The sequence below is a fragment of the Agelaius phoeniceus genome, chromosome 2, assembly GCF_051311805.1.
Source record: "Agelaius phoeniceus isolate bAgePho1 chromosome 2, bAgePho1.hap1, whole genome shotgun sequence".
In the NCBI taxonomy this organism is placed as follows: Eukaryota; Metazoa; Chordata; class Aves; order Passeriformes; family Icteridae; genus Agelaius; species Agelaius phoeniceus.
Genome location: NC_135266.1, coordinates 83344535 through 83358016, shown reverse-complemented (window position 1 = coordinate 83358016; position 13482 = coordinate 83344535). Strand labels below are relative to the sequence as shown.

General features: G+C 50.1%; 2 protein-coding genes across 3 annotated transcripts in view; one reads left to right on the top strand and one right to left on the bottom strand.

The window, feature by feature from the left end:
• The first annotated feature begins 854 nt into the window (after nt 1-854).
• Nucleotides 855-2811, top strand: FAM181B (family with sequence similarity 181 member B). Its single transcript, XM_054654379.2, has one exon. It carries the CDS (start codon nt 956-958, stop codon nt 2018-2020), a length of 1065 nt encoding a protein of 354 aa, XP_054510354.2. The 5' UTR covers nt 855-955; the 3' UTR covers nt 2021-2811.
• A 7645-nt stretch (nt 2812-10456) lies between these two features.
• Nucleotides 10457-13482, bottom strand: part of ME3 (malic enzyme 3) — a 117975-nt gene continuing 114949 nt past the window's right edge. For both annotated transcript variants that reach the window (XM_077174013.1, XM_054654637.2), the window contains exons 11-14: nt 13114-13256; nt 12078-12251; nt 11531-11629; nt 10457-10738 (exon numbers count right to left, since the gene is read on the bottom strand). In XM_077174013.1, coding sequence (XP_077030128.1) covers nt 10577-10738; nt 11531-11629; nt 12078-12251; nt 13114-13256 — 578 coding nt within the window. In that variant the 3' untranslated portion in view covers nt 10457-10576. The remainder of the gene's footprint in view (nt 10739-11530; nt 11630-12077; nt 12252-13113; nt 13257-13482) is intronic.

Genomic DNA, 13482 nt, shown 5'->3' with positions numbered 1-13482 from the left:
TAAGAGTTTTCTCAAGGCAAATTGAAATACCTTTTCGCCATAAAAAAAGACAAGATAGTTCCTTCAGGAGTTGTTAACAGTACTTTAAGTAGCCACTTCACTAACTTTTATACCTTCTGTGTGAAAGATTTATACTGCTGCTTCACTAAGTCCATGCAACACCACAGGCAAGGTGATCTAGTGGAAGGTATCCGTGCTTACTGTAGGGAACTAGATGATCTTTAAAGTCCCTACCAATCCAAACCATTACATAATTTTGTGACTTTAACTCCCTGCACCCCAGCCATTTGAAATCTCTACTGGATCACAGCTCTGAATTTTCTTAGGACTTGACTAGACAGAGAATACGCTATGCAATGTGCATATCAATGAGCTTGGAAAGAAGCATCCTTTACAAATCAATTTAAGTGTGTGTATCCTGGCGGCTGTCAGAGCGAGAGCATTTCCCCGAGCCCTCGCACCCAGAGCCTTGCGAGCGCCGGGCGGGACCCCAGAGGGAGGAAGGAACACGTTTTGTGCCAGCTGAGCAGCTGCAGGAGCGGGGACTGAAGGGCTTATGGGGTCTGAAGGATGCTGCGCACCTGCTCTGGGGTGCCTGCGAGTGTCTGGCCAGGTGAAGCCTGTGCACCTGTGCCGGGGAGTGGGTGTGTACACGTGTCCCGCGGGGCTGTGTATCTGTCCCAGGGCGGGTGTGTCCCAGTCCCGGGGTGATGCTCGTCCCGCCCCGCCGCTGCCGGTGTTCCCGCCCGGCTCGGTGGGTTGGTGGGTGCAGCCGGCCCGGCCCCCGGGCTCCCGGCAGGGAGGCGGGGAGGGCCGGGGCCAGCCCCGCTCTGATCCCTCCTCCTCCTCCTCCTTCCCCGCCCGCCGCCTTTTCCCCGCTGCCGCCGCCGCCGCCCGCCGGGCGCATCCCAGCGGACTCTGCCGGGACTCGGGGCGGCGGCGTTCGCCGCCGGCCATGGCCGTGCCCGCCGCGCTGCTCAGCCCCCACCACCTCCTCTCCTTCTGCTTCCCCGCCGCCGGCGGGCTCCTGGGCTATGCCGACCTGGAGAAGGGCTACGAGGGCGGCGGCGGCGACGCGGGGGACTTTAGAGAAGCCACCCGGGACCTGCTGAGCTTCATCGACTCGGCTTCCAGCAACATCAAGCTGGCGCTGGACCGGCCGGTGAAGTCCCGGCGGAAGGTGAACCATAGGAAGTACCTGCAGAAGCAGATCAAGCGCTGCACCGGCATCATCGCCGCCGCCGCCGCCGCCCCGCCGCCCGCGCCGCCGCCCGCCGCCTGCCCGCCCGCCGCCTGCCCCGCCCGGCCCCCGCCGCGCCGGGAGCCCGCGCAGGCGGCGGGCAGCAGCCTCCAGAGCAAGAGCCTGGCCGCCCTCTTCGGCTCCCTGCAGCGGGGCCGGGGCGCGGCGGGCGGCGCCGAGGCACGGGCGGGCGGCGGCGGCGCGGAGCGGGCGGCGGGCGGCCCGCGGAAGGTGCCGCTGCGGGACCGCAACCTGCCGCCCTCCTTCTTCACGGAGCCCGCGCTGCCCGGGCCCGCCGCCCGCGGGCCGCCCGCCAAGGAGCCGGAGAAGGGCGGCGGGGGCGGCGGCGCCGAGGCCACCGAGTTCTTGGAGCTGCTGTGCCCCGAGTACGGCGCGCTGCTGCCCGAGCACGCCGCCCCGAGCGACGCCTTCGGCGGCCGCCTGCCCGCCGAGCTGGGGCTGGAGCACGGGCTGTACGAGCTGCCGCTGCCCGCCGGGCCGCACCCGCTGCTGGGCGGGCTGCTCTACCCCGAGCCGCCCTGGAGCCCGGCCGCGCCCTGCAGCCCGCCCAGGAAGGCGCCGCCCGAGCCGCTGCGCCCCATCTACCCCGGCGGCGGCGGCGCCGAGCCCGTGCCCGGCAGCGGCGGCAGCAGCGAGGAGCCCGGGGGGCACCTGCCCGCGGGGTTCGCCCCCTTCTTCCCCGAGTGCCCGCTGCCCCCGCCGCAGCCGCCCTACGACTACGGCGGCGGGTACCACCGCGGGGGCTACCCCGGGCTCTAGGGCCGCCGGGGCTCGGGCGCCGCCGGGACGGCGAGGCGGGAGCGGAGCCCGGAGCCCCGCGGGGGCGGGCGGACGCTGGGGCCGCACGGGGCTCCGCACACTCCCTGCATGCGAGAGCCCTGCGGCCGAAACCGCGGCCACGGCCCCCGCAGGATTCACCCTTGTGCACTGCCAGTCTCCTCCTCCTGCGGTTTGGGCGACGCTGCAAATAAAATGTGAAACTTTGGGTTTCTTCAGGTCTTTTTGTAGCGGCCGGTGCCCCCCTTTCATCCTCCTTCCTTAGGGGCCGGGGCTTGGCTGGCTGTAGGCAGACGCGTTGCTGTACCTGTAGGCGACGTGGGGACCACTCGTCAGTGATTTCAGTCTAGATCTAAAGCTCATGTCAACACTCGAGGTGCATTTAACATTTTTGCCAGGCTCACGTTTGTCACAAGTGCTGGCAGATGTTCAGCTGAGGACACAAATGCAAGAAAGTGAAGCAAAATTAAAAATGCTGCTACCAAAACTCAGTGTCCTCAAATTTTAACAGCGTCTTGCAGGATCTTGCAAAACGGCAATTTACAGCGATTCGTAAGTTAATTGATGGTGTAAGTTCGGGACAAAAATGTACTGTAGCCATTGCGGCCATGTGATTCCTACAGACTGTTGGATTTCTTCCAGGAATGTGTCAAAGCTCAGAAAGCGATGCGGCTCCGTCTCATTGTGTACAGGAGATTATTTGATAATCATTTAAGTTATGTAAAAGAGTCTATGATAGGTCCTATAAAAATAAAGCTACACAATAGATCCGAGATGTGTGGTTGTTACTGCTGTTGAGACGCTGCGTTCAGGGGGCTTTCACCGTGCCTCCATCCTCTGTAATGGTTTCTTGGCAGGAGTTAAGACAGGCAGCGGGTTTTGTCTTTTCTAGATCTTTTGAAATGGTGTATTTTATCCACAGCGACCCGTGCTTGTTTAGCCTTCATTTGTACCGTCTGTTTCTGTAACTTAGTAGAAAGAAAGGAGCGATAATACGCTACAAAGTCAAGGGATGAAAATTGTTACAGTTATGAAAACAGATCAAAATACTCGGAGGTTTCCTATTGAGATGCAAGTTTTCAAAGGCAATCCCGCCGTTGGCTCCCTGCCAGCCCCAAGTGGATTGTTTGTTTTTTAAACGGGATCCACATAGGGATCAGCCTGGGGTTTTACCCTCAGTCTGGGGTTTTACTCTCGGTGGTGGTGACAAATCCTTGTGCCTTCTGTATTTTAAAAGATAGTGTGGAAAGTAAAGCAATTTTTTTTCATTCTTCTACCCAGACTTAACTTTTCAGAGATTTGGGGTCAGCATGCTGGGAAGTGTGGAGAGGTGAAGCAAAATCTTTTGGAGATAAACTGAGATAATTTATTTTGGCAAATGTTTTACTTTTATAAGCAAGAGCTGTAACTGCTGCCTCCTCTTTCCTCCCCACAAGCTGCCCAAGTGTCCACAAGCTGCATGGAAAGGAACCACCATGGAGGAATGTCCACAACACTCCAGCGTTTGATTGGTGGGTGCTGTTGAGGAAATGCACTTTTCAAGAACAATTCTGCAGCAGTTTATTTCACTCAGCTTCTCGAGAGTGTCTATGAGGATCAATGGGCAGCCTGACCAGCCAAGGTAGCTACAAATTAGGTTAATCCTGCCCTGCTGCTGGTTTTGATGATGGGACAGCGTTCTGCTCTTTGAGCTCTGTCCTGCCTTCTTCACTTTGGCAAACCTCCCAGCTTGCATTAGTGAACTGCACACTGCCAGCTCCCAGCAGAGCTTGCATCCAACTGCGTCTGAGGCTACCTGGGCAAGACCAGCAGGGGGGCTATTTCAGGTGGAGATGTGTTGGATTATTTTTTTGTTTAGCTCCTACTTCAAGCCTGTGAGTTTGCAGTGTGTCTTGATAGCTGCTCAGAATTATTTCAGCTTGGTGATGCTGTGCTAATAATCTCAGTGCCCATTTTTCTCCCCTGAGCTGTGCACCTAAGATTTGTGCTTTCAGCAGGCCAGTCAAATGATGGGGGAACTGATAATGCAGTGGTCCCAGGTAAGGAACAAACCCACCAGTTTTAGGATGTATTTATTATCTCATAAGCTCAGTAGGAAAATGTGTATCAACTGGGGATCTAATCCTGAAGACTTGATTGCCTATCCTGTCAGCTGTCTCACAGGTGTCAGTGAGATTTTGCTCAGAAAAAGTCAAAAAGAGGTTTTCAGGCATTGGTTCTGGGATAGACATTGCAAACCTGACTAGTCTGATTGCCCACAGACCTCACCTTCTTATTCCAAGTAGCGCTGAAGGGACACAAATCTGAGCAGCTGGTGGTTTTTGCTCAGGTCACCACCGTCTTGTAGGTGGTGACCTGTGGTGCTCAGAAGCTGAGCATCAATCAGCCTTCTTGGGTTAGACCTTGTCTAAAGCCAGTGGGAGAATCAGCTCTGTGGGTGCCAGCAGAGCTGGGCTGATCCAAGGCTGGGGTGGCAGCTCATTCCCAGTGCTGCCAGCTTGGGAGGGTTCTTTGTGGGCTTGCAAGAACTTTGGGTCAGGCTCTGGGAATCTGTGGGCTGACTGAGCAGCAGCTGCACAAGTCTCTTCAGCTTAGCCTCTAACCTGCTATGGTTCCTTAAGGGGGATGCTCAAATAATAGCTTGCACTGAAAGAAAAAAAAGAAATCTAGAAATCAGTGTTTTTCTAAGTATGGCTACATTGCTGCCAGAGGATGTATTTGTATCTGAGGAGTACCTGGCATGGGAAGTCTGATGAGCCTGGAAAGGAGCTAACAACAGCTTTTCCCAACACAGACCAAACAAAAACTTCTGTGTAACTCCTGAGGAACACTGGAGCCCTTCTCCACACTGTGGAGGTGGTGAGGGCACCTGAACAGCCCAGGGGTTGCCATCTAGTGAGGCTGCATCTCTGATCTCCTTTGTGCATGTGGGCTCTTTTTGTTGGGTGGTTTCCCCCAGCTTGAACAGTGCAGGCACTGAAAACATCACCTCACAGTCTCGCTCAGAAACACCCTTGGGAAATTGTTTTCTCCTCTGAAACACTGAAGATCATCATCTTAAGCATCTGCAAGAATAAAAGCTTTTGTAATTGAGCAAGATATTTTGGTTTTTTTGATGCACTTTTATAAGGAGTCTGTTCCTAAGGACTAAAGCTGATTCTTTTAAGCTTTTCTGTCTTAAAAGAAGTGTCTCCCTTTGAAAGGAAATGGGTTCTGTTTGGTTGGATCAAGGTCAGACTACCAAACTATTTAATTTTACAAAGCCTGCACTGAGTTCCACAGATACACTAAACTCCATTTTATTGCTGGTGTATTTTACACATATTGCCTGATGTTACTGGAGGTTTTGATGGGAAAGCATACACGCGTTAATAATTTTTCATATATAGTCAAAGAGGATAAAGGGGGATGACAAGAACCCTTGCTTCTCTTTTTAAATGAGGGAATCTTAACCTTTCCTTAATGGTGATTTACTGACAAGTAAGGGTTTACCATTAGTAATTACTACTGAGTCTGTGTCTCAGTATTTTGTGACTTAAATAGTCTGGGTCTATTCCAAAGCCACTTTCAGAAAGCAGAAAAATTCCTTTTTTAAAGTGTTTTGAAACAGGCTCATTAACTCTTTCATGGCCTGAGCCTAGTACAGCCCAGCCATTGATGATGAGTCATTTTCGTTGAGCTTACATAGTTGATCAAAGTGTTAGTGAAAAAGATACAGAAGTTTATTCTAAACACTTTTTGTTTTCTAACTTTCTAAATAAACTGCTTTTGGCAACAGTGCAAAAACTGAAGGTCATTCTGCACTTATTGGCAACAGGAGGAAAAGGGTGGTGGAGCAATTCTGTAGAGATGTGCAAGAAATTCAGATGAGACTGTGAGAGTTCAAGCCTACAAGTCTGACTATATGAAGTGAGAGCAGGGAATGCTTTTAGGATAGCTTTGTGTCAGTCAAAGAGGCTGGTGAACACTTCCTTAAAATCCAGTGGTGTTTGTAACACATCTACAAAACCAGCCAAAAGTAGTGTGTGATCATGAGTGCTCTCTCCCCAGTTCTGTGTGGGTAAATACTGGCAGGAGATTGCTGAAAGGCGATGCTATGAATGATGAAGGAGTTTTGTAATATATTTTTCAATACCTCACTGTAACCCTGATTATCCCCTCCCTTGCTGACAAATAACTACTTCACCAGTCTGCAGGTTTTCAGGCTTTAATGCTTTTTGGACCCTCTCCATATGAAATGTAAATGTGCTGTCAAAGCCTTTTCTTTAGGGTTGTTATGATTGTGGTCCACAGACCTACGGTTGTGCAGAGGTCACAGACTCAATGTCACTGCATTGCTGTCAGTGGAATATATTTTTAATTACTTGAACTGGCCAGTGTGGGATTTGAGGAATAGGCAGCATTTCCCAAATGATCCTTCATCTTTCCTTCTCTAAAATGGGGGAATCACATCTTAGTTATACAATCTGTGTCACCCTCCCAGAGGCAGCTAAAACTGCACGATTTACCCTGTGCTCCCTCCAGGTATTCCCCAACAAAGTTGGGCATTTAAGAAAATATGGATTGGTCTGCACTGGAGGAGGGAGGAGAGGACTCAGCATCTGTAGTAAGGGGCTCTAGTGTGCCTGTTAGTGCATGTTTTGTGTGCTAGGATGTCTCCTGGTGGGCATTTTACACTGCCCCAGCCTTAGCAGCTAATTGTAATTCATTCTGTGGTCTCTGCTGCACAAATTCTGGCAAATCCTGCTGTGCCAGATGAAGAGGTGACTGTCTCCATTTCCTGCCCTGTCTCTGCTGTAGGTGCCATCCCTTAGCTACATGCTGAAGAGAACTGCACCTGTGCCTCTGTCTCTACAACCTGTGATCAGTGCTGAAATGCATCCTCCATCCAGGAGGGTTTGGAGTGAAGTGGGGGCAGTTTGGCTTAGCCCAGGAATGGCTGGAGCTCAGCTCAGCCATTTCAGCCACAGCTAACTAAGTGAAGCAAATCTCCTGTCAGACTGAGAGTGAGTTAAACCTAAAACACTGTGTGACAAATCACTCTACTGGTGCCTGTAGATGGGGAATACAGACTGCTCTCTCTTGGAGAAGTTGGCCATAATTGTTACTAAGTTTATTTTTCTTTGGCTTCATGAAATATAGAGGTCCACAGTTTCAACCCTTTGTACCTCCACTGTGGTGAAAGCTCAGTGAAGGATTTTTAATTTGATGTTGCCACAATACTCTTCAATCAGAGGAATCCTGCCTGAGAAGCTGCTGGACTAAGGATGGTGTCACAGGAGAAGTGGTGGGCCAGAGTTTGTCCCTTTTTTAATTGCAGAATGTGATACAGGCTTTTCTGTACCACAGAGCAAAGGAGAAACTTATAGGGATTGATTCCCATGACTCATTGCAATGATGTAGCAGACATGACCCTTTCTGTCCTCCAAACCTCATAGCAAAGAGCTTGAGCTTGTGTCAGGTGTGCTCAGGACTCTGCTCTGGGGTGACAGACAAACACTCCAGGGTGGCACTGAGAGCTGTCCTGGACCCTCCCTTAGCATGACATTCTTATTTCCTTCTCTTCCCATCTCTCCTTGATGTGTTCACCTCTCAAGCTCACCAGAATGTTTCTTTGGGTATTGAGGCTGAGCACCCTGAAAGGTGATGGAGGTTCATAGTCAGTCTGTGAGATCTCTGGACATCTCAGTGACTTTCCAGACCTATCTGCAGGAGTTACAGATTAAATAACATTTAGTGCTCTGACTGCTGAGTGTATGAATCCGGCCCTGGATGACTGTGAGTTGAGCTGGCCTCTGGCAGATCTTGTTTCAATAATACCAGCAGTGTTACAGTTCTGTGATCAAATCCCCATCCCATGCCAGCAGTCTCTTCCCTGCCAGTGGTTTGTCAGCTAGATTTGCTAGGTCTGGAGTAAACAGCCCTGTTATTCTCAAGGTACAGAAAGCAGAGATCAGAGGGGTAAAATTGGGTATGAAGTTTAAATGAGGAGAAATTCCATCCTTCTACCACCATTTTTCATCAGTGGGTAACTAATCATTTTTTTTGCATAGAAACACCACACAGTAGAACTGGGCTTCAAATAACAGCTATAATTGCTTCTGTGCACTCCAATAATTGCATATAAATCAATTACCACCATTTTAGGTATTTGAACAGCTCGCTCTATGAAGAAAAACCTTTCTTTCCTGTTTAATAGCCAGACCTTTAGCTTCTTTGTTTATCCACATATCTGGGACAAATGATTCAAGCTCAGTCATTAATTAGTGATTTTATCAAGATTTTCCTTTCAGGATGGAAAGGTCATCACACCCTTGAAGTGCCAGCAGAACAAATGTCTCCCATTTGCACATGAAGTCGGGGCTTGTGAGGAAGAAGCCTCAGAACATGACTTAAAGGGTAGAGGCTTAATTTGGGGTGGCTACTTGTAAAAACATGCCTGGTGTTCCTAATACAAATGTGATGGCCAGACATCCTGACTTTTTTCCTAAAGTCTGTGGTTAATTCTTTTTATGGCTTAAATGACCCTTAATGCCTAGAGCCAGCTGACAGAACACCAGGCACAAGGTCTGAGGTAAAAACTCAGGCCAGAGGAGGATGGCCCTGACTTCAATATAATTTATTTTTATTGTATTGTCCAGAGCCCCTTGGGTTGTCAGAGCCACACACTGCTTCCTGGATGCTCCTGGAGAAAAGCCAGTGCTACAGCCTGTGGCAACTCCAAGCAATGTGCTGTCTTGGCCAACAGATGGGCCCTGCCAGGGGAAGAAGAACATATTTTACTACAGGAAAAATGCTACCTGGCTAATCCAGACCAACTGGAATTATAAATAAGATGAAATTTTGTTAAATAAGAGGAGATACATGAGTGATGAGGCAAAGAGAAGTGAAGGTTTTTCCTGGCAGAGGTAATTCAGGTATCAGGAAATTGCCAGGCCATCATGTTTGGATGAAACAAGAATAGTTTCTGAGCTTGAAATAGGTATTAAATAGGTATTAAATCAATTGCTAAATTATTGTGTGTATTGATATATTTTTCTTGTGTTTATGCTAGTTATATCGCTAGTTTCAAATTACCTCCTTTCTCAAAGGAAGGAAAAACGAACAATTTAAGAATAGAGACTTTTCCTGCTGCTGAGAGAAAAACTGGGAACAGAGAAATCCAAAACGAGCTGCTAGAAATATCCTTGCTTTAAAATAGAAAACAAAACACAGGAGCTAAAGTCCCGCACTATTCAACTTGAGTTTTCCCTACACCAATTTAGTCTCTTTTACTTGTTGATGTTTCTTGTAGGGCAGGCACCCAGCAGCTCCAACTCCAGTAAGTATTCCCTCTGCAGGAGACTTTTCCTGTACAAGACTGGACAAGAAAAGAATATTCACTGCCACTGCTTAAGTCCCTGGTAAAATGCGAGGTACTGCCCTTCTCTCCTGGGGAAAGGCTGCACATGGAAGTGCTCTGCAGCCCTCCAGCGGCTCCCTTTGAATCCTACACGGTGGGAACACAGGGCAGGGCAGGCAAAGCCTTGCTCCCATAAAAGGCTCCCACCCAACTTGCTGTGCTCCCCCGAGCACACCTGCCCTTCAGCCCCACCTCCCTTCAGCCCCACCAGCACAGGGAGTGTGTGCTGGAAGAGTTGCCAGCAATGCCTGTGCTCTTTCCCAGTTATGCTCAGGAGCACCCATCGTGCTGGGATAATATTTGGTGAGGCATGACAATGTCACAAGGCTGGGGGAGACCTCTCTGGAACTTTGTGACACAGAGAGACTCTCAGGGGAGCCCTTGGCTGGTGGCAGTGCTTCCTTAGCCATGTCCATCAGGAGCTGCACCATTGTCATGGCTGTATGTGGTTTTGGGGGTGTCCTGCTCTCTGGCTTGGCTGTCCCCTACGTGTCCCTTCACTCTTGTTTTCTTCAGGGCCACCTGAAGGGAGGAGGGGAGAGGTTCTGTTGTCCCCACAGGGTTGTGGGAGGTTTTGGGATTTGTTTCCATGGGGTATGGCAGATGACAGTGCCAGGCTGTGTGACCCATGCACCAGTTGGGGTTGGTTGAGACTCCCCAACATCAGGAGTTCAGAAGCAGAAAAGAGTAGTGCTTCCCAAGTGTGCAACTCTCCCAGGGCAATGCACACACTTCCCATTACATCCAGAGAGCCACAGGCAAAGCTTGGCTCTCATGTGTGAGGGATGGCCACGTGCATTTGAGCTTCCCAAAGGCACTCCCAGTAGCAATGGGATTCTGTGCTTCTGAGGTGGCCCAGGTAGCTTATCCCAAGGCAGCTGAGAGCAGTCAGCAGTGCTGACTGACTGGGATAGGCTGCAGCCAGTCTGTCTCCCTCCTTGGACTACCCACTGCCCACCCTGGACTCCATTTTATTCCCTACTGACATGCTCCCCCAGACAAAAATCAGTGGCAAGTAAAAAACAACTTGGATTAATTTACTTTTATCATTCTGCAAGCCTGGAGGTGCATTATATCAGCAATGACATGGGCCACAGGAACTGATGGCAGAAATGAGAGAACAATTCTCACAAACATTATATATGTTGTGTTTCCATGGCTGCAGGGGGCCACCTGTAGTCATCAAAAATGAAAGAATCGTAGTCAGAGCTGTACATGAGCTGTCTCACAAAGGTTTCCTTGTCTGCTGGCTCAGGGTACAAAGAAGCGAGGCCGTGCTTGTAGGCCCACTCAACAATCTGCAAAAAGATAAGCAAAATGAGCTGCTGAAACAATGCTGGCATGTTATGAAGTTCAAACCAACTGCAGTTTGGCCCTGTCTGTGTTTTCCCTCTTTCCTCCTCTCAGAATTGTGCAGTTTCTTGCTTTTTTCTCTTTGTGAGTCAGCTGCACTTCACCCTGTGTTGGGTGAGGGAATGTAAGCTGCCTGCAAGCAGTGGCTGGTAAGAAAAGCACCCCCTGCCCTGGCAGAATGGTTGGGGTGTGCAGGTGAAGGAGGAGAGCAGCCCTGTGGCCAGCTCTGCTCACACTTGTAAGATCCATCAGTAGCCCTGAGCAGGCCAAGGAGATTCTCAGTGGGTGTCTCTGAATCACAGATCTGATGTATACAGGGCACCAAAGCCGTAATTAGGCAAGTCCAGATCTGGAATAGTATTTATGTACTTAGGTCCCTACCAAACACATGAGGAAAGGTTCCAAAATAGCAATTTGGAGCCTAAAATCTTTTGGCAATTTGAGTCATGTTTGAATTTCACTCTAAACCTCATTTTTTGACGTGCTGAAGACTCACAGCTTCAAGCAATAAAGCAGAGCTTTGTGAGCTGTGAGGCACCCAGAATCAGAATGTATTTTTCACATTTGCATTTTAATGATGGAAGAAATCAAAGCAGCAATCATGGCCAGAATTCCTGAGAATGACTGTTTTAGACTATAGAATAAATTGAATTTAAAAAACACAAACCAAAAATGATGCTAGGGCAATTCCTTCCCTTCCTACCACAAAAAGTGGAAATAAAAAAGGAAATACTCACTTTCACAGCAATTTTGAGAGACACTTCTCTGATGCTGTCCAAGGGGGGATAGAGCCTTCCTTCTGCAAGATGCTGCTCTGTCACCTCAGCAGCAATAGTCTAGAAAGAAGAGGATGGTAGTTTTTAGGGATGATCTCAAGCAAACACCACATTCCCTCACATTACATGGTATGTGGCTGAAACCTCAGCAGCATCAGGGCTGGGACTAGTCCTGAGTGGGAACTCATGACCTGTTCAAACACATGTGTGTATTACACGTTTCATCACAGACTTCAGACTGCAGCCAGAGTGGGGCAGTGCTGTGTTAGGGCAGCAGGTGTGGAGAAGGAGAACCCTGTCATGGCTCCTGCACTTCTGCAGGTGTAATGGAAGCATGAGCTTCCCCTGAGCCAGGGGGAAGCTTTTTGCTGCCTTTTTCAGCCTTTTTGCTGAAGCTGAGCCATTTCCCCTCCACACATTGTCCTTGGCCAGGTTCTTTAAAACACCTGAAGTAGATACATGTGCCTCTTATCTTTTCTACAGGATCAGTGAAATATCAGTTGGAAACCTCTGCTGTGATGAGGAAGATTTCATCGGAGATGTGCCGGACCCCGCTGGCAATGACTCCCAGAGCCACTCCAGGGAAGACGTAGGCGTTGTTTCCTTGGCCAGGGAAGAAGGTCTGTCCATTGGGCAGGGTTACCTTTGGGAATGGACTCCCACTTGCAAATATTCCCCGGCCCTGATCAAAGAGAGAGAAAAAAAAGCATTCAGGTTCAGAAGAGATTTCTGCTGCTCATCATGACCTATGCTCAGGGGACACTGGTGACAGAGTTGCCAAAACTCAGTCAGCAGAGGCATCTCCACCAGAGCCACCTCCAGCTGACACTTTGGGAGGACCCACACCCCCAGAGGCAGGATCAGGGCCATGGAAAGAGCTACCAAGCACGGAGCATATGTTTGTACTGCAAGTGCTCTGATCTTGCTGAGGAGTCTGTCTACCTCTCTATCAACCATCTATGGACTATAAAGAGACTCGTGGGATAAAGGTCTGGGGCTGTGTGATTGCTCTGGCCATAGGGAGGTGGTGGGGAAGGCAAAGGAAAGAGTGAGACAAGGGCTGCTCTCTCAAGCCAAGTCAATCCACATGACTGTAATTCTTCAGTGACATTGGGTCTAAGTTGGGTGATGAAATAGTTACATAAACAACTAGGTTGGGGTAACACAGGGGACAGAAACGGGAGAGGATGGGACATCTCAGACATGTGGGTGAAAGAGGCCAGCACTTTCTTTAGAGGATCACAAAGTAATTCAGGCTGGTTGGAACCCAAATTCTTGCTCATAGCAAGGTCAGCTGTGAAACCAGACCAGGTTGCTCAGGGCTTTCCCCAGTCTGCTCTTGGAAAACTTGGAAGGACAGAGGCTGTCACTTGTTTGCCAGCATGCTCCGCTGTGGTGTCCTGGGTCCAGCCAGGCCCTGAGCTCCCTGTGCCGAGCCACTGTACCAGGGCGAGGTACCAGGGTGAGGTACCAGGTGAGGCAGTACCAGGTGAGGCAGTACCAGGTGAGGCAGTACCAGGGTGCGGTCCCAGGTGAGGCAGTACCTGGGTGATGCGGTAGCACTGCTCCGCTGTGCACTCTGCTTTGCTGGTGGGGTTGCTCAGGGCGAACACGATGGGCCTCTCATTGAAGGCTGCCATGTCCTTCAGCAGCTTCTCAGTGAAAGCGCCTGCAACAGCCGCCACACCTGGAACAGCAACAGCAGAGTGAGTGGTGCCTTCTCACTGTGCGACTTCAGAGCATCGCGCTGCCCCCTCTGGGACCGGTGAATGAACTGTGGGAGGGAAATGGCTTCATCTCTGGAGATGCAGTAACAGGCACTGTTAACTTTCTCATATGACAGTGAGATTTAAAGCCTGTCTCAAAATAAAGCCCTCTGCTCCTCCAGGCAGAGTGGGCCCCAGTGTTTTGGC

What these genes read in the sequence shown, in the direction of transcription:
- FAM181B (XM_054654379.2), top strand. Translation starts at nt 956, where the DNA reads ATGGCCGTGCCCGCCGCGCTGCTCAGCCCCCACCACCTCCTCTCCTTC.